We start from the raw sequence: 26,784 nt of genomic DNA, 5'->3' as shown, positions 1-26,784 counted from the left end.
TTACAGCCTTATTCTGAAATGGATTAAATGAAGAAGAAAAAAAATCATCAATTTACACACAATACCCCATAATGACGAAGCAAAACAGTTTAGAAAAAACATTTTTGCAAATGTATAAAAAATAAACAACAGGAATACCTTATTTACATAAGTATTCAGACCCTTTGCTATGAGACTCGAAATTGTTTCCACTGATCATCCTTAAGATCTTTCTACTGATTAGACACGATTTGAAAAGGCACACACCTGTCTATATAAGGTCCCACAGTTGACAGTGCATGTCAGAGCAAAAACCAAGCAATGAGTAGGGCTGTTGCGGTGACCATATTACTGCCACACCGGCAGTCACGAGTCATGAAGGCAGTCAAATTCCACATGACCGTTTAGTCACGGTAATTAAGATTCTCTAAGCTCTGATGCTGCTGCTGGTCATTGGTAGCCTACAAAACATGCTACCTGCCTGGTACTCAGCAATCTATTGTCCCTCTAATCACTCTGACATCAATGCAAATGTATTCTAAAATCGAATCAAACTTCATGAGAGCCCATCAGCTCATGTTGCGCAACATTTCTATAGACTAGGCAATTGTGGGAGAAAACAGAGTGATGGTCACTAATAAAAAGAGGAGGATCCCATCAGCTTTCTAAAGGCTAGGCCTACTATATTTAGTCATTTCTCAACTTTCCTAATGTTAAGCACATTGCTTATATTTACAACAGGATAATAGCCTACCTGAAAATAAACCACTGGGAAAAGCGTCCTCCATTCGCTATTTAAGTGCATAGATGACTTATTTTTCCCCACTGCCCTGTTTCGATACAGGTGCATGATAATGGTCCATTCTAAATCAAAACAAATGTCACACATATATTATTTAGTATATGTAAAGACAAAATTAAATCAAGAATAGTCTGATGGGTGACAATATTAGCCTGTCACTTGTGAATGATGCATAAGAAACAATGCCTTTTTTTTTGCGACTTGTTCGAATCATAGTCGCACACCTCATGTAGCCTAGGCCATAGGCCTCTATGTTTTAATAAGATTTGTATCACTAAAGTGGCCAAATAACTTCTTAAAATGAAGCACATTAATCTGCTTTACAAGGGGTGTAGAGCCTAACTGGCATATATAAGCAGCGTGTGAGTTTCAAGTTTGGGGAAGATCATTTTCACCATAAAAATGCACCTTTATAATAAAAGCATTACATGCATAATTGCCTTTGCGGTCACTTTTGATAATGGTGTTTTCCTCTAATTGAACATTTGCGCTTATAGCCTACTACTATGTCCACATTGCTGCGCTTATAATGTGAAGAAATAGCCTAATAGTTGATCAACATTTTAAGCTAAACATTCTGATCTGTTGCGTCAGTCATATTGCACTAAAAACGTTTTTTTGATGCTAGTGGCTGTATTAATTTGGGCTCTATAGCATCCCACAACTGTCCCAGACTGTTTGGAATATTTATTTATCGCACAGAATAGAATAGGTTGACTTTTGTACTACGGGGGATAGTAGCTTGACATAGTCTAGTGCTTTTGCTGTTCGTTAGGCCTACTCATCTTGTTGGCTGACGAAAAGTAAATGTGGACAGTTTTTACAATATTTTCAATATGTACCTGGGAATTGGATAAGAACTCGCGCAGCTGCGTCCTTGATATGTCTGTCTTCACTTGTAGCCTGTGAGAAAGACCCGATCATGTGACAGATTGCGCAGCACACTCAGGGAGAAGGGCACAACGCAGCACTCCGGGCCGCAAAAGGCATGGATTTTTTTCAGGGTGCATTACAGCCACAAAGGGGATGCCACCGTGAAATTCGAGGCATTATCAAGTGCTTGTTAAATTGTGAATGATACTATTGGAGTGTGTACAGCCTGCGCAAAAAATAAAGCAGAGCTCATGCCATTCAAGCAACTTTTTTCAAATCACCATTAGTCTCATCATGCAGCCTTACAAAGTTTGTAGAACAACTAAAGTTACATTGATAACTCTAAATTAAGCATATAGGAGTACCTATTTCTTTGTTAACCGCTCAACACAGAATAGCCGCATGTGCTCACTCCCTCAAATCGAGAGAATATTTATATTTATTCTGCTTTGTTCAATTGTATTCTTCATACTATAAAATAATATAAAATAATGCCACGGAATTATAAGCAAATCTTGTCTGCTGAATGAAGTAGTGTAGCCCACAGCCATTTGACATAGCCACATCAGGACCTAACACAAGGACAACTCAGAGTATCCTATTCCTTTCTTCTGAAATAGACTACATTTTCTTCTTATCATGCTTCTTTAGACCTGTCTAAAATAAATAATGGATTTATTGTGAAGGTGTAGGCTATATTACATGGATTTATTCAACTTTTTAAAATGGCTTGTGGGCTGTGTGTGGAAACCAGGAGATGCTAAATGTGCTTATGTTAATTAACGGTCAATTACCGTGAGACTGACAGTTATTTGCTTGACAATCACTGGCTGACAAAATTTCATGATCACAACAGCCCTAGCCATAAGGTCGGAGGAATTATTCGTAGAGCTCTGAGATAGGATTGTGTTGAGGCACAGATCTGGGGAATGGTACCAAAAAATGTCTGCAGCATTGAAGGTCCCCAAGAACACAGTGGCCTCCATCATTCTTAAATGGAAGAAGTTTGGAATCACAAAGACACTTCCTAGAGCTGGCCGCCCGGCCAAACTGAGCAATCGGGGGAGAAGGGCCGTGGTCAGGGAGGTGACCAAGAACCCGATGGTCAGTGACAGAGATCCAGAATTCCTCTGTGGAGATGGGAGAACCTTCCAGAAGGACAACCATCTCTGCAGCACTCCAGCAATCAGGCCTTTATGGTAGAGTGGCCAGACGGAAGCCACTCCTCAGTAAAAGGCATATGACAGCCTGCTTGGAGTTTGCCAAAAGGCACCTAAGGACTTTCAGACCATGAGAAACAAGATTCTCTGGTCTGATGAAACCAAGATTGAACTCTTTGGCCTGAATGCCAAGCGTCACGTCTGGAGGAAACCTGGCATCATCCCTACGGTGAAGCATGGTGGTGGCAGCATCATGCTGTGGAGATGTTTTTCAGCGGTAGGGACTGGGAGACTAGTCAGGATCGAGGGAAAGATAAACGGAGCAAAGTACAGAGAGATCCGCAATAAAAACCTGCTCGCTCAGGGCCTCAGACTGGGGGGGGCGAAGGTTCACTGTTGAACAGGACAATGACTCTAAGCACACAGCCAAGACAACGCAGGAGTGGCTTCGGGGAAAGTCTCTGAATGTCATTGAGTGGCCCAGCCAGAGCCCGGACTTGAACCCGATCGAACATCTCTGGACAGACCTGAAATTAGCTGTGCAGCAACACTCCCCATCCAACCTGACAGAGCTTGAGAGGCTCTGCAGAGAAGAATGGGAGAAACTCTCCAAATACAGGTGTGCCAAGCTTGTAGCATCATACCCAAGAATAATCAAGGCTGTAATCGCTGCCAAAGGTGCTTCAACAAAGTACTGAGTAAAGGGTTTGAATACCTTTGCAAATTTGATATTTCCGTTTTTTATTTTTAATAAATTTGCAAAAATGTCGAAACCTAATTTTGCTTTCTCATTATCAGGTATTGTGTGTAGATTGATGGGGGAGGGGAACAATTGAATACATTTTAGAAGAAGGCTGTAACGTAACAAAATGTGGAAAAAGTCAAGGGGTCTGAATACTTTTCGAATGCACTGTAAATCATGCATTGTGATTTGGTAGCCCTGCTTGCAACTTAAAATCAGTGTCACTCTCAGCCCTAGTGGGAATTTCCTCTCGGTCTAATGGTTAAGACAGTTGGTTTCCGGAGCAGGGGACCGGGTTTGACTTAAAATAAACCTCTGGGCTGTGTTCAGGAGTGTGCAACATTATGAACGTTGCAGATAGCAATGCTATGTATAGAACTGACATGATTACTTTCTCTAGTACCTGACAAAAGCATGTCTGTACGACATATATTTCATATAATATATTTCTATCTGTCGGTTGTTCTATACTGAAAATGATTCCCGTTGAATGGGAAGGCTTCTCTCCTTTAAAGTATGCATATTAGGAACATTCAGGTTTACAGTTTGTTTTTGAAAAACCATTATGTGGTGAAATAAGATTTGGGAAAATGTATTTGAAAGAAAATACATAAAATCATTTAAACAATGCACACAATAACACTTAACCAGTTTGTACTTTTATTTCAGTAGGGGAAAGGAATTTTTTTGTTGTTGATTTTTTAACCTCATTATTTTTTTCCTGTTTAATCTCAATCTGGGCCCATATTCATAAAGCGTCTCTAAGTAGGGGTGCTGATCTAGGATCATGTCCCCTGCTGCCATATGTAATCTTATTCATTTTTATCTAAAAGACAACTGTTCCTAGATCAGCACTTCTACTCTGAGATGCTTTATGAAAATGGCAGTGACGTGTAAATAAGCAATATCAGTGTTTTACCCATAGAGATAATATAATTATTTCATTAAATCGTAATTCTGTACAATAGTAATTATTTTTCATATGGTTTCACCACGTGCATCAATAGATTTGCTTGGCATTGGATTAGTGAAAGAGAAATGATGGGTTCTGATTTCTAATCTCTTACCAGTTGTCATCGTCAGTATATTATGGGTGCAGAACAAAAATTGCACAAACATGTTCATAAATAATAAAAAAGCAAAAACAAATGAATGAAAAGGTTGTTCTCCTAATTGTGATTAAAATGTTTTATGGAAAAATTAAATGTTTTATGTATCAGAACGTAATATTTTTGGTTTGAATTTTGGTTTATATCCCTAAAAGGTTAAAAAAGAAAAGAAAAAAAGAAGCAAAATATCCAATCAACTAATCTATTAAAGATTATGATTTTATCACCATGATAAATAACTATTTGCAAGAGCCTTCCATGCACATCTCATTCCAGCCGTAAGAAGATGTTTTAAATGTTTGTGCAATGAAACGTTTGTTTCCAACGTGACGTGTTCAGGAATTTCGAATTCTGGAGGTGGCGGGAAAATATACAGTAGTGGGGGGGCGCATGGTCGCTGGCACAATCCGACTGGAGGTGGGTATTCAGATGTAGTTCTGGAGGCGCTGTCGAGTAATGTAAAACAATAAAATGATACACTGTAACAATCTAACAATATACATGAAATGCCCCAAATTGAAAACCCCATCCAACTATTTAATACACCGATATTATTTTTTATACATCGAATAAAGATAGAAATCCAGGCGGTCCTGAGGAAAACAGGAGCAAACCAAGATTGCGTGTGTGTCATAAACTAGTGCACCATTATATAATAAACATGTCGCATTATTTTATCCAAATAATGTGCTTGCCAGATATAGGCTGAGTATTGGAATTGACCTATCTGACACGTAAAGTGCTCGACAGACTGCAAGAAGAGGGAGGGAGAGAGAAGGAGGAGAAAACGGAGAAGGTGGGGGGTATTAATTATAATCGAGTCGTTTATGCGTGGGACCAGTGTGGATAACAAACAGCTAGATGTTATGCAATTATTCATCTCAAGAAAAATTATGAATTTGACATTTTTACTTCAAATATCGATTTTTAACAAAACGTGTATCTAATGTAAACATTTGTTGGCGATTTTTTTAATTGAGCAACATAGCCATAGAGACACATCTTGGGAAAAATTGAACGTAACCATCGTCCATACATCGAGGAGGAAGGAAGAGTGTCTTTTGATAGAGAGGTTTCAAGGCGTGGAAAGTGCGTGAAACAGCAAACACTCATCCGGCCTGTGCTACTCTGAGAAGCCAGGAGCTGAAGTTTGAAGGTGCAGAAGACTCGCTATGGCGGTAAACTTGGACAAGGAAGCGTACTACCGCCGAATCAAGCGCTTATATGGCAATTGGAAGGTAAACGGCACGTTTGAAACGATATTTTTTTTTGTATAGGTGTGGGTAAAACTCGTAAAATCATCCTCTAGCCTAGTTGCTGATACTGGCGGATAGCCGCGTTTTTGAAGTGCGTGGTTGACTTTGTTTTCGGCATGAGTGAGTGCCATGGTGGTGTTGCACAGAAGCGCAAAAAGCCCCCAACAATGAGCGGAAGGCCTCACTTTGATGATATAGGTAGACTTACATGCATGAAACACTATTGTGGATTTAATACATTCAGGAGATCTTAAACATCCTAAAAATGATATCTACAACATTGCCACTTATTCTGCATTGTATATTATTCACCAAGTCAGGCAGTTATCTATTCATTAGCGTAGCTAGCTAGCCAGCCAGTCAGTTCCCAGTATCTGGCACTGTGTGGCACAACCACTTTAGCTCGTTGCCAGTCTAGCCAGCGTTAGCTAGCTAGCAAATTTTGAATTAATATTCTGGGTTGCACATCTAAAATTGGCACAAATACAATGCCAAAGTACCATGGGATTTTTTGACTGGTTATCTTCACTAACTAGTTGCTTCTTGTTCACATGGCTAACTAGCATCAGTAAACATGCTAGCTAGCTAACTAGCCAGACAGCAACTATCCAGGGCGGGCCTTAGGGTGCATGGCCCGCCCTACCGTAGCTCTTTGCCCGCCCTACCGTAGCTCCTTGCCCATCCAAATAAAATATTTCAATATTAATCATTTCTTTGACTGAGACACTCCCTGAAAGAAAGACACATCAATCCCAGATAAAGCATCTGAGAAGGCAGGGCAAACCCGTTTTGGAGATGTCTGGTATATCAAAAAATAATAAATCTCATTCAGCAGCTGTTACCTGATTTTTAAGTACAATACCCCATTGGAAATTAATGTTGAAAGCCCCATTTTATATTCCTAATACCAAATATGCAGAAACAGTTTGATATATTAAAAACGTAAATATAAACTACAGTTCAAAAGTTTGGGGTCACTTAAAAATGTCCTTGTTTTTGAAAGAAAAACACTTTTTTTTGTCCATGAAAATAACATCAAATTGATCAAAAATACAGTGTAGACATTGTTAATGTTGTAAATGACTGTTGTAGCTGGAAAAAAATTGAATATCTACATAGGCGTACAGAGGCCCATAATCAGCAACCTTCACTCCTGTGTTCCAATGGCACGTTGTGTTATCTAATCCAAGTTTATTCTTTTAAAAGGCTAATTGATCATTGGAAAAACCTTTTGCAATTATGTTAGCACAGCTGAAAACAGTTCTGATTAAAGAAGCAATAAACCTTGCCTTCAAATAGACTAGTTGAGTATCTGGAGCATCAGCATTTGTGGGTTCGATTACAGGCTCAAAATGGCCAGAAACAAAGAACTTTCTTCAGAAACTTGTCAGTCTATTCTTGTTCTGAGAAATGAAGGCTATTCCATGTTAGAAATTGCCAAGAAACTGAAGGTCTCGTACAACGCTGTATACTACGCCCTTCACAGAACAGCGCAAACTGGCTCTAACCAGAATAGAAAGAGTGGGAGGCCCCGGTGGACCACTGAGCAAGAGGACAAGTACATTAGAGTGTCTAGTTTGAGAAACAGACGCCTCAAGTCCTCAACTGGCAGTTTCATTAAATAGTACCCACAAAACACCAGTCTCAACGTCAACAGTGAAGAGGCGACTCCGGGATGCTGGCCTTCTAGGCAGAGTTGCAAAGAAAAAGCCATATCTCAGACTGGCCAATCAAACATAAAATATTAAAAGGGGCAAAAGAACAGACACTGGACAGAGGAACTCTCGATATCACGCTGAAATAGAACAAGGTGTTGTAGAAGGCTTATATCTATATTTTGTAATGGCGGATGTTGATTTCAGGAGGCTGGCATCACAGAAAAGGGAACAAACCACTTTTTCTGTTAACTTCAACGAATCACGACCCGCCATAGGATATCAACAGAGACAACAGTTGGCTTCTATTTAAGTGATAGTTTGACTGGTATGTGGCCAGAAGTGGAGGCTGCTGAGAGGAGAATGGCTCATAATAATGGCCTCAGAGCCATGTGTTTTGATGTATTTGATACCATTCCACCTATTCCGCTTGAGCCATTACCATGAGCCCGTCCTCCCCAATTAAGGGGCCACCAACCTCCTGTGGTGGCCTGCGACTTTTTAGAGAGACCGTCCGAATGATCAGTGCCATTTGAGAAATAAAATTATAGTTGCGTTCTGTCTCCTGCGACCCCACCTCGAGCAAGTATGACAAAATCAACAGTACAAAACCAACAATATTTATTTGTTTTAAGCAATTGATCTTGTATAATCGTGTTGACTTTACTTTTATACTAACATCACCAATCTGAGGTAAAAAGAATGTGTAATAACCCCCATAATTCGAAGTGGTCAAAACGTCATCTTGTGTAATGTAGTAACACGTACTGTCGACATGGAAAGTAGCATAATATACATGAATTACATATGGCAAAAAAACTATTATTTTCTTTTTATTTATTTAATAATAATAAATGTCCCCCTTTTTCTCCCCAATTCTGTGATAGCCAATTGGTAGTTACAATCTTGTCCTATCGCTGCAACTCCCGTATGGACTCAGGAGAGGCGAAGGTCAAGAGCCGTGCGTCCTCCAAAACAAGACCCCGTCAAGCTGCACTGCTCCTTGAGACAGTGCTCGCTTAACCCGGAAGCCAGCCGCACCAATGTGTCGGAAGAAACACCGTATACCTGTCGACTGTCAGCGTGCATTGTGCCCGGCCCGCCACAGGAGTCCCTAGAGTGCGATGGGACAAGGACGACCAAACCCGGACGACGCTGGGCCAATTGTGCGCCACCTCATGGTTCTCCCGGTCGCGGCCGGCTGCAACACAGCCTGGGATTGAACCAGGGTCTGTAGTGACGCAGCTAGTACTGTGATGCAGTGCCTTAGACCACTGCACCACTAGGGAGGCCCATGGCGAAATAATTATCTTGATTTTGGATGATAGTAAACATTTCTCACTAGTTTAACCATTTTAGAGATGCTCTTATGCACAATTTTAACCAGGGGCTCTAGAAAGAGCTCCCATAGTGACTGTGCAGCAGCCCATTCATTCGACTTCCCTAATCTGAGCTAGCGAAACAGCAGCCCTCTGTCTCAATGTGTAGCCTGATGCTGTGTGGACAAAAAGAGTGACATGTCGTACTCTTTTTGACCAGACAGCATCAGATACATGGGCTATTTATAGTAAAACAGAGGGGCGTGTTTCGCTCCCTTGGATGCTTTCTCCGGTGAGATAGTTTCAGCCACTCTTCGGATGCTGCAATTATTTTTGACGAACGTGCGAAGGTAACCTGCTTTTTAAAGTGATTTGTTTGACAATCAGGTGAAAATGTCATGACTAGTTGTGTTCATGCCATATTAAAACATAATACATTTTTACAGTTAAACTATGTCTTTACTATAAAACCCATTTAAAAAATGTCAATGCCCATCCAACTGATTCGTTCTGGTGCCGGCCCTATAACTATCGAACATCAACATGTTCAAGCTAGCGCAATAGCTAGCTTTTTTTTATCGCGCCAAGGCATTGATTTGTTACGTGCACAGTGCACTTTTATTATTTTTGGGGCATGCAATGAATAAGCTCAACCCCTGCATTTGAAGCTAGCTAGCAACTTGCTCTCTAGCAACATTGAGATACTACTGTATCTATAGCAATAGATGGCTATAAACTTCAGTTTGTTCTTAACTGGTTAGCTAGCTAGGTTGTAGCTTGCTAGCAATTTTTCCGTACTTAACACCTGCACTCAAAAAGAACAACCAGCAACTTGTCATCCAAAACTCACAACTGTGGCTAGCTGTACCTTTTTGCTCATTGGTTAACTTAGAACTATGTAAAACATTCCTGTATTAATAATCAATGATGTATTTTGTTATTTTTCTCTGTCAGAAAGGAGAAGATGAGTTTGGCAAAGTGGATGCCATGGTGGTCTCTGTTGGTGTGGACGAGGAGATTGTATACGCCAAATCCACTGCCCTGCAGGTAAAACTCATGAACCTTACCCCTATCCTGGAGTTATTCCTAACTGTGTGAGCTGATCAGGGAAAACTCTGGACCCCAATTGTAGGCTGTAGCTGGGGCCTGGAGTCATTTGGGTCCGGTCAGGAAAATATGTCTCCTTGACAACTTGTTGCATAGTCTGACTTTAAATCGTGTGTGCGTGCGCGCGCATTTACATGTGTGTTATGACTTGTCTAATGACGAAACATAGCTAGTTTACACTCAAGCATAAGGCTGGGTGATATATATATATATATAACTTGATTAATTCTACTTGATCTTTTTCTGCAATACTTTTGTTTTAATGAGCGTTTGAGCTCTTGTCGTCTTCTTGGTCTCGTCTCCTTCGCTCCTTGTGTGCTTTTTGCACATTCCCATTTACACCAGATATCTGTATATAACGATGAGATGCTCACGTCTCTGCCCTAACAATTGGAGTCGTTGTCCCGACGGCGGCAAGGCAGGCAATAAGCTTAGATCCAAAATAAACCCATTAATGCGTAGGGCTTATTTTTGACAGATTTTGGCAAGCGTGAAACCTCTCACTTCGGCTCTTCCTCTCTGTTTACACTCACATACACACCAAGCCCCTCCCCCTGGCACTCACAACAACAAAGATGGAGAGATCACTTCTTCCTCTCTGACAAGCGGTTTCAACTCACTATTTACATTTGAGATTTAGTCCAACAGAATGGGTCATATTATGGACACCGAAACACATTGAGACATCATTTGACTGTAATGGAGAAGTTAACCTTTATAATGATACCCTTTGTCTCAACTCATCAAATTGCGCGCAGAGCCGACACCACGAAAATGGGAGTATCACTGAACATTGATTCTGGAAAATGTATGCTCAGTTTGTGGCATTGCGGTACCACGTACGGCTAGCAGCATTTTAGCCAAAGACTGTTATACTAGCTGTCAAGTCTGTGTTTTATAAATGTGCAATAACTATTAAAAACAATTTATAGAAGGAATTGTCAACTCATTCTAAAAAATAAAGCAGGCCATTTGATTTCAGTATCTGAACGAGGCTTGGGTTGAATCCAGATTCTCATACCTTCATACCAACTTTGTGCCATACAGGGATGTACTGTAATAACGGCACTGAATTGTTTTTGTTTTTGTTGTTTTTTTGTCTTTTTCCCCCAACCCCTGCTGAGCCTTTATAATCCGAAGGGTAGCAATGCTTACATGTAAAATCCCATAGAGAATGCTAACTAAATGCTAACGATGTGTACATGCGCCGAATACAACGAGTGTAGACATTACCGTGAAATGCTTACTTACAAGCCTTTAACCAACAGTGCAGTTCAAGAAGAAGAACATATTTACCCTCTAGACTAAAATAAAAAGTAATAATAGAAGTAACACAATAAGAATAACAATAACGAGGCTTTATATAGGTGGCACCGGTACCGAGTCAGTGTGCGGGGGTACAGGCTAGTTGAGGTAATCTGTACATGTAGGTGGGGGCGAAGTGACAATGCATAGGTAACAAACAAACGCGAGTGTACAAAAGGGAGGGGAGGGGGGGTCAATGTAAATTGTCCGGTGGCGATTTTATGAATTGTTGAGCAGTCTTATGGCTTGGGGGTAGAAGCTGTTGAGGAGCCTTTTGGTCCCAGACTTGGCACTCCGGTACCACTTGTCGTGCGGTAGCAGAGAAAACAGTCTATAACTTGGGTGACTGGAGTCTCTGACAATTTTATGGGCTTTCCTCTGACACCGCCTATTATATAGGTCCTGGATGGCAGGAAGCTTGGCCCAAGTGATGTATTGGGCCGTTCGCACTACCCTCTGTAGTGCCTTACGGTCAGATGCTGAGCAGTTGCCATACCAGGCGAGGATGCAACCGGTCAGGATGCTCTCGATGGTGCAGCTGTAGAACCTTTTGAGGATCTGGGGACCCATGTAAATCTTTTCAGTCTTCTGAGGGGGAATAGGTTTTGTCGTGCCCTCTTCACAACTGTCTTGGTATGTCTGGACCATGATAGTTCGTTGGTGATGTGGACACCAAGGAACTTGAAACTCTCGACTAGAGGTCGAACGATTAATCGGAAGGGCCGATTTCAAGTTTTCATAACAATCGGAAATTGGTATTTTTATAAATGTAAAAAAAGAAAAGAAATGTATGTCCTGCGTTGCATATAATCTGACTGAGCATACAAGTATCTGACTGAGCGGTGGTAGGCAGAAGCAGGCGCGTAAACATTCATTCAAACAGCACTTTCGTGCGTTTTGCCAGCAGCTCTTCGTTGTGCGTCAAGCATTGCGCTGTTTATGACTTCAATCCTATCAACTCCCGAGATGAGGCTGGTGTAACCGAAGTGAAATGGCTAGCTAGTTAGCGCGCTAATACCGTTTCAAACGTCACTCGCTCTGAGCCTTCTAGTAGTTGTTCCCCTTGCTCTGCATGGGTAACGCCGCTTCGATGGTGGCTGTTGTCGTTGTGTTGCTGGTTCGAGCCCAGGGAGGAGCGAGGAGAGGGACGGAAGCTATACTGTTACACTTGCAATACTAAAGTGCCTATAAGAACATCCAATAGTCAAAGGTTAATGAAATACAAATGGTATAGAGGGAAATAGTCCTATAATTCCTATAATAACTACAACCTAAAACTTCTTACCTGGGAATATTGAAGACTCATGTTAAAAGGAACCACCAGCTTTCATATGTTCTCATGTTCTGAGCAAGGAACTGAAACGTTAGCTTTCTTACATGGCACATATTGCACTTTTACTTTCTTCTCCAACACTTTGTTTTTGCATTATTTAAACCAAATTGAACATGTTTCATTATTTACTTGAGGCTAAATAGATTTTATTCATGTGTTAAAATAAGTGTTCATTCAGTATTGTTGTAATTGTCATTATTATAACAACAAACAAAAAAATCGGCCGATTAATCGGTATCGGCTTTTTTGGTCCTCCAATAATCGGTATCGGCGTTGAAAAATCATAATCGGTCGACCTCTACTCTCGACCCGCTCGACTACAGCCCCGTCGATGTTAATGGGGGCCTGTTCGGCCCGCCTTTTCCTGTAGTCCACGATCAGCTCCTTTGTCTTGCTCACATTGAGGGAGAGGTTGTTGCATTTCACCTGTCTCTGACCTAAAGTATTTGCAGGACAGACATCCCAGCTCAAAGTTATACAAGTAAATAAAAAAGCACAGTTTGCTGCACACACAAAACAAATATTAGACAGCAAGGCTCTTGATCCAGTAGGGGATTCTCTGCTGATACCAAACAAAGCTTGATTTTGGAAGAAGCTAAGCACTTAGTTAGATAATTCATGTTGGCTATCAATCCAAATGCACAAATGCGGAGCATTTTGCACATTTTAGACTTAACTTAATAGTTCTAGGGTATCTAGCTGGCAAACATTTATTTGTGAATTTCATACTGTAACTAGATCATCTGGCGCGTGCTACACAACATCGGGGATTCGAACCAGCAACCTTTCGGTTACTGGCCCAACGGTCTTAACCACTAGGCTACCTGTTTGAGAGCTGTGTTCATTGTCTAAAATGCCTGCTACAAGAAGTTAAGTCATTATTAGTGAATGTCATGGTTCTGGTAAAATGTTTACAAAAAGTGGGTCTTATGGTTGTGGAAGGCTTATATTTAGCCTAGGTAGAATTTTTGCAAGCCCTGAATTCATTAGCTTATTCCTGACTGTTTGAAATGCCTTGTATTTGACCTTCAATTGTACGACAAAGCTTATTTCGAGAGAACATTAAACCATAATTTTGAAAAAAAAATTATATGATTTTTAGGCCATATCGCCCAGCCCTACTCCAGCATAAGCAATCGTTTCATAGAATAACATGTATGCTCTTCTCCTCCTCTCTTCCCTTCCTCTTTTCTGAAGACATGGCTGTTTGGCTATGAGCTAACCGACACCATCATGGTGTTCTGTGAGTCTAAGATCATCTTCCTGGCCAGCAAGAAGAAGGTGGAGTTTCTTAAACAGGTGGCTGTCACCAAGGGCAACGAGAACGCCAATGGGGTTCCACCAATCACACTGCTCGTCAGGGAAAAGGTAAGCACCGCTTGGTAGACTCGGCATGGTCTATCACTGATTGGCTGTCAGTGTTGATGCATCTTTCCCCGACATGCCTGTCCTTTGTAATATGTGACACATCAAGTCCGTGTGGTTGTTCTAAGTCTCATAGCCATTTGTAATTGCTACGTTGTGTGAGAGAGAGACCTTGTCAGCTCATGTTTGTGAGCGCTTGTGTTTTTGTGTGAGGGGAAAGCCTGTGTGTGAGTGTGCTCACTCGCTCACATGAATGTGTTCAAGCTTGTTGGTATAACACTCAAACACCTCTGTCTCTCTCCCGCCCCTCAGAACGAAAGCAACAAGGCTAACTTTGAGAAGATGATGGAGGCGATCAGGGCCAGTAAGGAGGGCAAGACTGTAGGTGTGTTCAGCAAGGACAAGTTCCCCGGAGAGTACATGAAGAGCTGGAATGACATGATCACTGCTGAGGGCCTGGAGAAGGTGAGAGAAAGGAGAAAGGAGGGAGGGAGGGAGGGAGGGAGGGAGGGAGGGAGGGAGGGAGGGAGGGAGGATGGTGTGTGTTAGCAGGCCGAAAATCCGACCCATGGATATGTCTGTGATGTGCTTGTATGCATGTAATGCACAAGTAGCTACTCATTGGTTTGTGGCTCCTCATATAGTTTAACCCCTTCCTCCCCCTCTTTTTTTCCAGGTGGACATCAGTGCGGTAGTGGCCTACACCATGGCCGTGAAGGAGGATGGGGAGCTGGCTTTGATGAAGAAAGCTGCAGCCGTCACCAGCGAGGTCTACTCTAAGTTCTTCAAGGAGAGGGTCATGGAGATCGTAGACGCGGATGAGGTAAGGAAGGGCACGAGAGAAGATCTAGGTCCTGTTTGAGTACTTTTAAAATCCTTCCTTTCTTCTTTCCTTTCTCCCTACCTTCCTTTCTCCCTTGGAGTAATCACTGGCCCAACACCAGCTTTCACCAATCGAGTCATGTCAGATCAGTGCTATCTTTCAAATTAGGAAGAAAGGATGCATTTTCAAAGTATTGGAACCGGGCTAGACTGGCCTGAAAGAACATCATACAGCAAACATAGATGTAAGCTTAACAGTTTACGTCCAAATTGTTTTGAATCCATTCCATTCCTTTCCTTTCTTAACAGTGTGTCCCCATCTGTCTGCCCTAACAGAAGGTGCGCCACAGTAAGCTGGCTGAGTCTGTGGAGAAGGCCATCGAGGAGAAGAAGTACCTCGGGGGAGCAGACCCCTCGACAGTGGAGATGTGTTACCCCCCTATTATACAGAGCGGGGGCAACTACAGCCTCAAGTTCAGCGTCGTCAGGTAATAGGTCAATCGGCAGTTTGCCGCTTAACTGACTTGTGACTGCAAAGTCGTCAATCTTTCATTTTATCCCCTTTTCCTGACCAGAAAGACACAAGGACCTGTATCAAATAGTACATAACCTGTCACAGCAGACTTTTTCTAAAACAGTATGACCTCTTATCTGTTCTAACTCCCTATGACAGTGACAAGAACCACATGCACTTCGGGGCCATCACGTGTGCCATGGGCATCCGCTACAAGTCCTACTGCTCCAACCTGGTCCGGACCCTAATGGTGGACCCCCCGCAGGAGATGCAGGACAACTACAGCTTCCTGCTACAGGTGGAGGAGGAGCTGCTCAAAGAGCTCAAACATGGTGGGTGAAGGATGGAGGGAGAGTGTGTGTGTGATGGGGGAGATGCAAGGACATCTGCTTGGAGCTGCTCAAACGCCTCGAGGGGAGAGAGGGCTGTAGATGAGAGGGAATGTGTTTGCGGGATAGGGTACACGTGGTTGCCGTAACCTAACCTTTTCTTTATTCTTACCTTTGTTCTTTCTAGGTGTGAAAATCTGTGACGCGTACAGTGCCGTGCTGAACTACGTTAAGAAGGAGAAACCAGACCTGGCGGCCAAACTCACCAAGAACCTCGGGTAGGACGCGCCGCGACACGCACCCGTTCGTTCTCGCATGCGCGCACACTCTTTCACTCCCTTGTCTCTCTTTGTCTCTCACACACGTTCTTAACTTCTGACACAGGCTCCCCATGTGCCCATATGTTTATTGTACGGCCCCTCTCTCTCCCTGTTGTAGATTTGCCATGGGGATAGAGTTCAGAGAGGGCTCCCTGGTCCTGAACAGCAAGAACCAGTACAAACTGAAGAAAGGTGAGAAATCAAGTCACTGTACTGTCTTACTGAGTAGGAGTAGGTTACTTTGTAGGCATGGTAGTGTGTCTCAGAGAGAGGCAATTTTAAGTGGTGTGTGTGTGTGTGTGTGTAGAGCGGACTCTTTCATAACTGTGTGCGTTACGTGTGTGTGTTTTTAGGTATGGTACTGAGCATCAGCCTGGGTTTCGCTGACCTGGTGAATAAGGAGGGGAAGAAGGAGGAGCAGAAGAAATACGCCCTGTTCATAGGAGATTCTGTACAGATCAACGAGGTAGAAGAGAGAGAGGGGGATGGATGGGGGGGAGCAGATGAAATACGCCCTGTTCATAGGAGACTGAAGCTCAACGAGGAAGGAGAGGGATAAGGGTGGGTGGGGGGGTGGCGGAATGAGAGGGAAAAGGAGCAGAAATATGCCCTGTTCATAGGACTCTGTACAACTCAACAAAGTAGGGGTCACACACACGTTTGTAAGGACTATTTGTGGACCAACAATTGATTCCCATTCAAAATCCTATTTTCCTTAACTCCTAACCCCAACCCCTAAACCTAACCCCAATTCTAACCCTAACCTCTAATCTTAAAATAGCCGTTTTTGTGAGGACCGGCAACATATCCTCACTTGTTATAATTTTCCTTGGTTTACTATTCTTGTGAGGACCTCTGGTACTCAGAAGTATAGTGGAACCGGTACACACACACTTTTGTTTAATTTTTACAAAGTCTTTACAGAGTCAAACGTGTAGTTCTGTTAATATAATTTTTGATATCTGATATAAGCACATTGACAGTAGTAAAAAAAAAAAAAACACTCCAAACATTCAGTGTGTGTGCCTTTAAAATGTCTGCGTATCTTGTAGGATGATCCAGCCACAGTTCTCACACCGGTCAAGAAGAAGTTAAAGAACGTTGGAATTTTCCTAAAGGTACGAAAGATGACCACCGTCTCTCTCGGATTCTTGTTTCACTCTGTCCCTCACCAACCCTGAAAGATGCACATCTATTTCATATATTAGAATGTTTCTTTTAGGGCTCTTTGCCCTCTTAAACTGTTGCGTTGACATGTTATGTTACTCATTGTTTGATAAAGGAAAATAAAAAGTGTATCTATAAAACACTGTTTGTTCTCTTCAGAACGATGAGGAAGAGGATGAGGAGGAAGATGCAGACGATGCAGAGGAGCTACTGGGGAAGGGAGCGCGTGGACAAGCTTTACTTCAGGACAGGACTAGGGTGTGTGTGTGTTTGTCTGTGTTCTTGAGAGAAATTCACTGTACTTAAACCATCTCAGGTTTGTGTGTATGAGATAAAGGCTGTTTGATTGGTCAGACTGTGAGGAACACTGTTATTTGATTGGTCAGAACGAGATGACGGCGGAGGAGAAGAGGCGGGCTCACCAGAAGGAGCTGGCAAATCAGGTGAACGAGGAGGCCAAGCGACGTCTGACGGAACAGAAAGGAGAGCAACAGGTGCAGAAGTGAGTGAACAAGGGGAAAGAGGAGTGGAGGTGATGGAATGATGTTTGGAAGGAGGGAGCTGGGAGGATGCTGGTTAGAGTTAATAAAGGAGTGGAATGGAGGGATGAGGAGAGGTGGTAGCATGTGTGTAATTGGGGAGAGATTGAAAAATGGGGATGGGAATTAATTATGTAATGGGGATTTATATGGTGTTTTGTTTGTCTAAATGGCCTATGGTAGAACATTTGTATTTGAGTTTTCTGAACAAAGTCTGTGTGTGCTTCAGACTGTCTAAAAGCATTTTTAATTAATGATTTATATTAAATTATTAATTATTTCACTTTCTCCATTTTTATGTAAATGCACTTTCCAAAAATGTGTGGTGGTACCAAATGAATTGAATGATTAAATTAAGTATTTCCCTGTGTCTTTATCCTCTAGGTCCAGAAAGTCCAATGTCTCCTACAAGAACGGCTCTCAGATGCCTCGAGAGAAAGACATTCGAGATATGAAGATCTTCATCGATAAGAAATACGAGACTGTCGTCATGCCTGTCTTCGGCATCGCCACCCCTTTCCATATCGCTACCATCAAGGTACCTGACACACACTCTAATATTGTGCACTCACTCATTCACTCACAAAATGCATATTTGGATTTCTGTGACCTCTTTTCACACACAATTCGACCGAATTTGAGACTACACCCATCTGAGGAAAAACTTGGCATTTCTGTGTCCATCTCTCCACGTCTGTCTGTTCGTGTGTGTGTGTGTAGAACATCAGTTCGTCGGTGGAAGGAGACTGGACCTACCTGAGGATAAACTTCTACGTTCCCGGCAGCTCTCTGGGACGCAACGAGGGCAACATTTTCCCCAACCCTGACGCCACCTTCGTCAAAGAAATGTAAGAGGAAATTAAACATATGTGTGCGCACCTATTTACTGTAGTAGGTTTCACTGTTGTCAAATATAAAGCGGGTGGTTGGGTAGACCCTGTGTGTACGTACGTGTATTTGATGTATTCATCTTTGTGTCCAACTGCTGCTATGTCTAACCGTTGCCCCCCCGCAGTACGTACCGGGCATCGAACCTCAAGGCGCCAGGCGACCCAACGGTCCCGTCCACCAACCTCCAGAATGCCTTCCGCATCATCAAAGAGGTGCAGAAGCGCTACAAGACCCGGGAGGCTGAGGAGAAGGAGAAGGAGGGCATCGTCAAGCAGGACTCGCTGGTAATCAACCTGAACCGCTCCAACCCCAAACTCAAAGACCTCTACATCAGGCCCAACATCGCCCAGAAGAGGATGCAGGGGTCGCTGGAGGCCCATACCAATGGTGAGGAAAGGAGCAGAGTTCAAATTACAATGTAATTGTGAGTCCCTCCAAGAGACTTTGAGCAAGAGTTTATGTATAATTGGAACTCTAGGATTGAGGGAGTGGAGGAGAGTAGTAAGGGAAAGGTTTTTTCCCCAGATCAGATTGTTGCTGTAAAAGACTACAAGAATGTATTATCAATCAACGCACCTGGTTAATAACGTGTGTATGTCTGTCCAGGTTTCCGCTTCACGTCCGTCCGTGGGGACAAAGTGGACATCCTCTACAACAACATCAAACACTCCCTCTTCCAGCCCTGTGACGGAGAGATGATCATTGTGTTGCACTTCCACCTCAAGGTACCTAGCTGTGTTTGTGTGTTGTGATAAACTTAGGCTTAGTTCATGTCTGATCCTGTATGCGTTTGTAATCAAGCTGTGGGTATTTGGTCTATGCTTTTGCCGGTGGCACTTGGAGGGGTCTTGATTTTGGCGTGTGTGTGTGTATTTGTGCGTCCATTTTGACTTATCCCCCTCGTCCACCTTCAGAACGCCATCATGTTTGGTAAGAAGCGTCACACGGATGTACAGTTCTACACAGAGGTGGGTGAGATCACCACAGACCTGGGCAAGCACCAGCACATGCACGACCGCGACGACCTGTACGCCGAGCAGATGGAGAGGGAGATGAGACACAAGCTTAAGTCTGCCTTCAAGAACTTCATCGAGAAGGTGGAGACCCTCACCAAGGAGGAGCTCGAGTTCGAAGTGCCCTTCCGGGACCTCGGGTAAGAGCGTAGAGAGATGACATCGCTGCTTGGAAATAACTCCTTTTTGCATGGACAAATTGCCATTGAGGACTTCCACCATTTTAAAGTAGTGAACTGGGTGCGACTTCCTATTGGGGTCAGCCAATCAATTATACTTGTGAGCAAACATTCCATAAACTGCAGGAGGCAATAAATCGCCAACCTTGGCTTTATACCTTTTAAAACACACTCCAGGTGGCAGTATGCACCCTTTCGGTTTGTTTACCAGCGCATATAGGAGTAGAAGAAGAAAATGACTACTTCAAAATGGATATAGCCTCGATGGCACTGCCCATGTCCTCAGATGCCATAATGGGACAGATACAAAGATCTGCCGTCTAAGTGTATGGGTAAGAGAGGAATGGAGTAAAATGTACTTCAAATGTATACACACATGACTAAGTCGCTTTGGATAAAAGTGTCTGCTAAATGGCATTTATTATTATAATTATGGAGGGGGGATGGGAGGGAGAGTTGAGGGATATTGGCAGGGTAGGGCACTTTGAGTAGGGGTGTGTGTGCTACATCCATATAACTTGTATATGCCCCATCAGAACCTAAAATATAAGCTTGTTTTACTCCAGTGTTTGTAAACAAACTGTATAGCCTCAGAACATGTTTAAAACTATAATTTTGATATCTTGGATGGTCAGTCCTTGCATCTTAAGCTCTGTTTATGAATTTGACAGTGGTTACGCTACATGTCTGCCTGCCGGCCCTACAGGCTTGCATGGGCAAGAACCAATGAAAACGGGCAGCTGTAGGCGCAATGGATTCTGGTCATTGTCGTTAATTACCAAGTTTTCTGCACTTAACTATGATTAGTAGTAGTATTCACATGTGCTGTAGTAGTAATAATAATCATATGTGCTGTAGTAGTAGTATTCATATTAGAGGTCGACCGATTAATCGGAATGGCCGATTTTAATTAGGGCCGATTTCAAGTTTTCATAACAATCGGAAATCGGTAATTTTGGACGCCGATTTTGCCGTTAAAAAAAAAACATGTACACCTTTATTTAACTAGGCAAGTCAGTTAAGAACACATTCTTATTTTCAATGACGGCCTATGAACGGTGGGTTAACTGCCTTGTTCAGGGGCAGAACGACAGATTTTTACCTTGTCAGCTCAGGGATTCAATCTTGCAACCTTACGGTTAACTAGTCCAACGCTCTAACCACCTGCATCACGAGGAGCACGCCTGTTACGCGAATGCAGTAAGAAGCCAAGGTAAGTTGCTAGCTAGCATTAAACTTATCTTATAAAAAACAATCAATCAATCATAATCACTAGTTATAACTACACATGGTTGATGATATTACTAGTTTATCTAGCGTGTCCTGCGTTGCATATAATCGATGCAGTGCGCATTCGCGAAAAAGGACTGTCGTTACTCCAACGTGTACCTAACCATAAACGTCAATGCCTTTCTTAAAATAAATACACAGAAGTACATATTTTTAAACCTGCATATTTAGCTAAAAGAAATCCAGGTTAGCAGGCAATATAAACCAGGTGAAATTGTCACTTCTCTTGCGTTCATTACACGCAGAGTCAGGGTATATGCAACCGTTTGGGCCGCCTGGCTCATTGCGAACTAATTTGCCAGAATTTTATGTAATTATGACATAACATTGAAGGTTGTGCAATGTAACAGGAATATTTAGACTTATGGATGCCACGGAACGGTTCCGTATTTCACTGAAAGAATAAACGTTTTGTTTTTGAGATGATAGTTTCCGGATTCGACCATATTAATGACCTAAGGCTCGTATTTCTGTGTGTTATTATGTTATAATAAGTCTATGATTTGATAGAGCGGTCTGACTGAGCAATGGTAGGCACCAGCAGGCTCGTAAGCATTCATTCAAACAGCACTTTCGTGCGTTTTGCCAGCAGCTCTTCGCAATGCTTCAAGCATTGCGCTGTTTATGACTTCAAGCCTATCAACTCCCGAGAGGGATGGAAGCTATACTGTTACACTAGCAATACTAAAGTGCCTATAAGAACATCCAATAGTCAAAGGTATATGAAATACAAATCGTATAGAGAGAAATAGTCCTATAATTCTTATAACTACAACCTAAAACTTCTTACCTGGGAATATTGAAGACTCATGTTAAAAGGAACCACCAGCTTTCATATGTTCTTATGTTCTGAGCAAGGAACTTAAACGTTAGCTTTCTTACATGGCACATTTTGCACTTTTACTTTCTTCTCCAACACTTTGTTTTTGCATTATTTAAACCAAATTGAACATGTTTCATTATTTATGAGGCTAAATTGATTTTATTGATGTATTATATTAAGTTAAAATAAGTGTTCATTCAGTATTGTTGTAATTGTCATTATTACAAATACATTTTAAGAAATCGGACTATTTAATCGGTATCGGCTTTTTTCGGTCCTCCAATAATCGGTATCGGCGTTGAAAAATCATAATCGGTCAACCTCTAATTCATATGTCCTGTAGAGAAACGGGGCGTTGAGCTCAGAAAACAACCAAACTAAATGGAATTCAAATACTTGAACTGATGTCGGTAAATGTCAAATTTTGGTTAATAGCTCAGCTCTGGTGTTTACATTTCTCCAGGCCCATCCCCTCAGCTTTTTACTAAAACAGAGGAGGATGCCCGCTTTGTAATTGTTTCAATTGAGGATTCTAGCTTTAGGGGTGGGAAGCACGGAGTTGGGTGTTCATGTAATAAACTGTATAAAACAGTGTTAAAGTTTGAAGAATATCAGACTTGTTGAGGACATTTACTGAATGGTTGTGTGTGTTCAGGTTCCAGGGTGCCCCCTACAGGAGTACCTGCCTGCTGCAGCCCACATCCAGCTCCCTGTGTAACACTACTGAGTGGGTGAGTGCCTTCTACTACTACAGCACATATGAATACTACTACTAATACTACAGCACATATGAATACTTCACCTTCACTGATATTGTCAGCAGTACTGCTTACATTCTCCACCATGTGTTTTAAACAAAGCTAGGCCTTAAGGCAGATCTTTTACTACAGATCAAATCTTCAGTAGGTTAAAGTTGAGGCTAAAAGGGACATTCAGCAGTATATGTGTTCTTCTCTTTTCCTCCTGTTTTCTTCCGTTCCTCCTATTTTCTTCCTTTCCATCTCCAGCCTCCGTTCGTGGTGACTCTGGATGAGGTGGAGCTGGTTCATTTTGAGCGTGTTCAGTTCCACCTGAAGAACTTTGACGTGGTCATCGTCTACAAGGACTACAGCAAGAAGGTCACCATGATCAACGCAGTGCCCGTCAACTCACTGGACCCCATCAAGGAGTGGCTCAAGTAAGTCAATTGGTTCCGTGTGGCTGTTGGTAGTGTGGCACTCACAATGCTAGAGCCGTGGGTTTGATTCCCACTTGGGTTACCAATACGAAAATGTAAGCACATCGGTAAGACGCTCTGCTAAACGTCATATATCAATAAATCTCTTTATGGCATATTTTAATGGTTTAGTCTTGTCCCTTTTAACGGCGAATTAATTTTTGGGAGTTTCTCGGGAAAGGAATTAGATTTTCAATTGATATGTGTTTTAGCAGAGTTTTACCAAGTGTTACGCCTAAAAAGAATAACTACTTTTAAAACCTGTCTCTCTCTGCCCCCCCTCTCGTGCTGTCTTCCCTCCAGTTCCTGTGATATCAAGTACACAGAGGGGGTCCAGTCTCTGAACTGGACTAAGATCATGAAGACTATAGTGGACGATCCAGAGGGCTTCTTTGAACAGGGGGGCTGGTCCTTTTTAGACCCGGAGAGTGAGGTAAGGGGAGTGTGTGCGTGTGAGCGAGCGAGCCAATGTTAATTTTGGCAGCTATTTTCGATTTAGTCTTAGTCTCAAAATAGTCACTTCACCCCTACCTACATTTACAAATTACCTCAACTAACGTGTACCTCCGCACACTGACTCGGTACCGGTACCCCCTGTATATAGCCTCGTTTTTGTTACTTTTTATTTTTTACTTTATTTGATTTGGTAAATATTTTCTTAGCTCTTCTTGAACTGCGCTGTTGGTTAAGGGCTTTTTAAGTAAGCATTTCACGGTATGATCTACACTTGTTGTATTCGGCGCATGTGACATAAAATTTGATTTGTGAAAGAAAAAAATATATAATAATTATTTTGGTCTTAAGTCACATTTTAGTAATTTCTTCCATCGTTAGTTTTGGTGATGAGGTGACAAACTCTGGACAATTGTGGTCTAGTTTTGGTCACATTTTAGTCAGTGCATATTTTCCATTAAATAATTAATATTGACCTCTTACTTGCATCATGTGTACTTTCAAATAGCCTTGTCCAACTAGGCCTACCATTGCCTCGTATACCTTAGCTGGAAAAATTGTAACAAATGCCAGCCATATTTAACCATATAGGATATAAAGCCTACAGGTTAAACAATTTAGCCTTGATTTTTCTCCCCATCATAACTGTCGGAGGGGGGTAAATAACAGTGATTTCCTTGAAAGGGGAGAATATGAGCTTTCCAACAATGCCAGAAGTAATACTGTACTTTATTCAGCAGTTTTTTAAATCGGGGAAAAAAGCAACCGCAACACACATTAATAACAACAGCGCACATGGCAAAATAGAGCTTTTGATGTGATCAGAGCAAAAATGGCCTAAAAAGATTTTTAAAGACATGTTTTCTAATTGAGCTTAGTTCCTTACAATTGCGCACCAGTTCAAAAGAGTCCGAGAGTGATTTGAAGTGACCGGGAGCTGTGAGTGTGGGAGAGCCAGGTCAACTCTCAATCAGCCCGCTCAACAGAAAGATGTTATCGGCCAATGAGAGGATTGCATTATATATTCTGCAAAGGGATGCATGCTTATGATTGGACAAAATAGATGAAAAGGAGCTTCATGTCAAATTGAATGTCCATTAGTCTCACATTGAATTCTCGTTACATTTTTGTCAACTAAAATGAAAAGTAATTTGTTTTTTTTATCCAGGACATCTTGTTATCGTCATTAGTTTTCATCAGGAAAAATAGGTTGTTGACAACTATTTTCGTTAATGTTGACGAAATTAACACTGGTGTGAGTGGAGCGTGTGTGTGATTTGAGCTATTATTGCAAGACAGAAAACATGCAGTGTTGTGTTAAAATGAAGATGCTTGACATCTGTCTCTTTCAGGGGGAGGGAGCGGAGGATGACTCTGAGTCAGGGGAAGATGAGACATTCAACCCCTCGGCAGACGAGAGCGAGGCAGAGGAGGAAGACAGTGATGAAGACTATGACTCAGAGAGCGAGGACTCTGGTAATGGTAACGAATCATGTTGAGTTACGCACACATTTACTGACACACATGCACACAAATCACTTGCGTTGACTCACTGTCTGACACGCATACAAACACATACAGAGACTTAGTACTGTGTGTGTGTATATTTCAGACTACAGTGCATCGCTGGGCAGTGAAGAGGAGAGTGGTAAAGACTGGGACGAGTTGGAAGAGGAGGCCAGGAAAGGTGAGTCTACTTTACTACATGCCCATTTTAATGTAAGCGGTCCCCCAAGGAGAGAATCATAGCTTACCATTCCTGAAGCAAGAGGTACTATTGCTTGCTGGTTCCTGGTATAGAAAAGCCTGAGAAATACTGGAAAATAATACTTTGTTATCCAATGTGAATTGGAAATTCTTGATTCAACAACCCATGACACTTTTGACCTTTTATATGTTGTTGACACACTTCACATAATGAAAAGGGGCTGTGAAATCGGTTGCAAATTGTTTGGTATTGACAAGTCTCCCTCTTCCTCCTCTCCCTCAGCGGACAAAGAGTCTCACTATGAGGACGCGGAGGAGACCTCGACGGCCAATAGGAAGAGAAAGGGCCGCTCGTCAGCCCCGCCCCCCAGCAGCAAGAAGAAACGGCGCCACTGAACGATTACACCACCAGACACGTACACACACACACTGCCAAAACATTGTCAATTCGATCACCCTCTCCTCCCATTCATCTTCGCTCTGTCACTCCTCTTCATCTTTCTTTCAAACAAAAATACATACACACACATAAAAACACACACTATACAATGTGTATATAGAGGTAGCACCCCCATGCGTTTGTATTAGGCATTGAGTGTCTTGATTAAAATGGGCATATCGTACCTGGCAACCGACAAACTCCATCCATCTTTTTTATTTTGTTCTATTCCTTCATTCCTCCTTCCTTTCCTTTGGCAACTCTAACTCCCCTGTTTTCAGGGGCCAGGTATATATGTGTGTGTTGAAAGTTTTTTTTATTGCAAACCATTGGTTTTCTGGTAAATTGTTTCTGAACTAATAGATCTAGTAAGCAGTGACGATGATATACAGTATCTTCTGCCAACCGTTTTATAAGACTTTGTGAAAACTAAGAATACTCCCTTTCCTTTCCTCCTTCCCCATCGCTCTGTCACAATCCATCTATTCCCTTGCTCTTTATCTTCTTGGATGCAGTTTATTTGTTGAAAGATTTATGTTCATTTTTGGAGGGCAGATATCAATATTCAGTTTTCCAATTCCTTTTTTTAATGGGGGTTTGTACAGACAGACACAAACAGACACACTCACAAACCCCACACTGTCGCTTTCCCTCCCTCTCTTCTTCCCTCCTTTCCTACCCCCTATCCGTTCTCTTTTTGTTCATCCTGGATAGGTAGACTGTTGTATTGTTAATTTAAAAAATCCAGATTTTCTTTGTTTGGGTAATAAAATGAAAAAGGAACTATTTTTGTCAATTTCGTTAATTAAAATGTCACTATCAATGCTACCTATTAATTACTATGAAATTGATAAACCATTTCTTGTGCTACATGGTTAATTTCCAAGTTGGCTGGCTGTATTCTCTGCCACCTAACCAAACAAGTTAGTACTACAACAATTACAATTGACAGGTGATATGAGGAAAACAAATAAAGTGACCAAAAAATTCTAATCTAAAGTGTGTAAAAGAAAGGCAACTTCCTTAATCTTTAGTTAACCTGTCCTTAGTAAACCCGTAGTTAATCGTCGTCGTCCC

At 42.0% G+C, this 26,784-nt stretch overlaps 1 protein-coding gene across 2 annotated transcripts; it reads left to right on the top strand.

Annotated features, from left to right (window-relative positions):
- Nucleotides 1–5,467: 5,467 nt before the first annotated feature.
- LOC120049782 (FACT complex subunit SPT16) lies at nucleotides 5,468–26,491 on the top strand. 2 transcript variants are annotated; one of them, XM_038996196.1, is made up of 24 exons: nucleotides 5,468–5,903; nucleotides 9,850–9,942; nucleotides 13,838–14,008; nucleotides 14,318–14,470; nucleotides 14,682–14,828; nucleotides 15,164–15,315; nucleotides 15,501–15,673; nucleotides 15,858–15,948; nucleotides 16,109–16,182; nucleotides 16,344–16,456; nucleotides 17,043–17,108; nucleotides 17,317–17,415; nucleotides 17,544–17,659; nucleotides 18,081–18,234; nucleotides 18,417–18,544; nucleotides 18,712–18,974; nucleotides 19,194–19,312; nucleotides 19,502–19,740; nucleotides 22,548–22,623; nucleotides 22,900–23,069; nucleotides 23,412–23,541; nucleotides 24,914–25,037; nucleotides 25,174–25,248; nucleotides 25,552–26,491. In XM_038996196.1, the coding sequence occupies exons 1-24, from the start codon at nucleotides 5,838–5,840 to the stop codon at nucleotides 25,662–25,664; spliced, it is 3,105 nt and encodes a 1,034-aa protein (XP_038852124.1). In that variant the 5' UTR covers nucleotides 5,468–5,837; the 3' UTR covers nucleotides 25,665–26,491. The 2 variants fall into 2 exon arrangements, with proteins under 2 accessions (XP_038852124.1, XP_038852123.1); XM_038996195.1 differs by having other exon boundaries at nucleotides 5,469–5,903; nucleotides 24,914–25,043.
- Nucleotides 26,492–26,784: the final 293 nt, after the last annotated feature.

This window comes from Salvelinus namaycush, chromosome 6, assembly GCF_016432855.1.
Source record: "Salvelinus namaycush isolate Seneca chromosome 6, SaNama_1.0, whole genome shotgun sequence".
NCBI classification, from domain to species: domain Eukaryota; kingdom Metazoa; phylum Chordata; class Actinopteri; order Salmoniformes; family Salmonidae; genus Salvelinus; species Salvelinus namaycush.
Note: the sequence above shows the minus strand (reverse complement) of the source record. Positions and strands in the feature narration are given on the sequence as shown.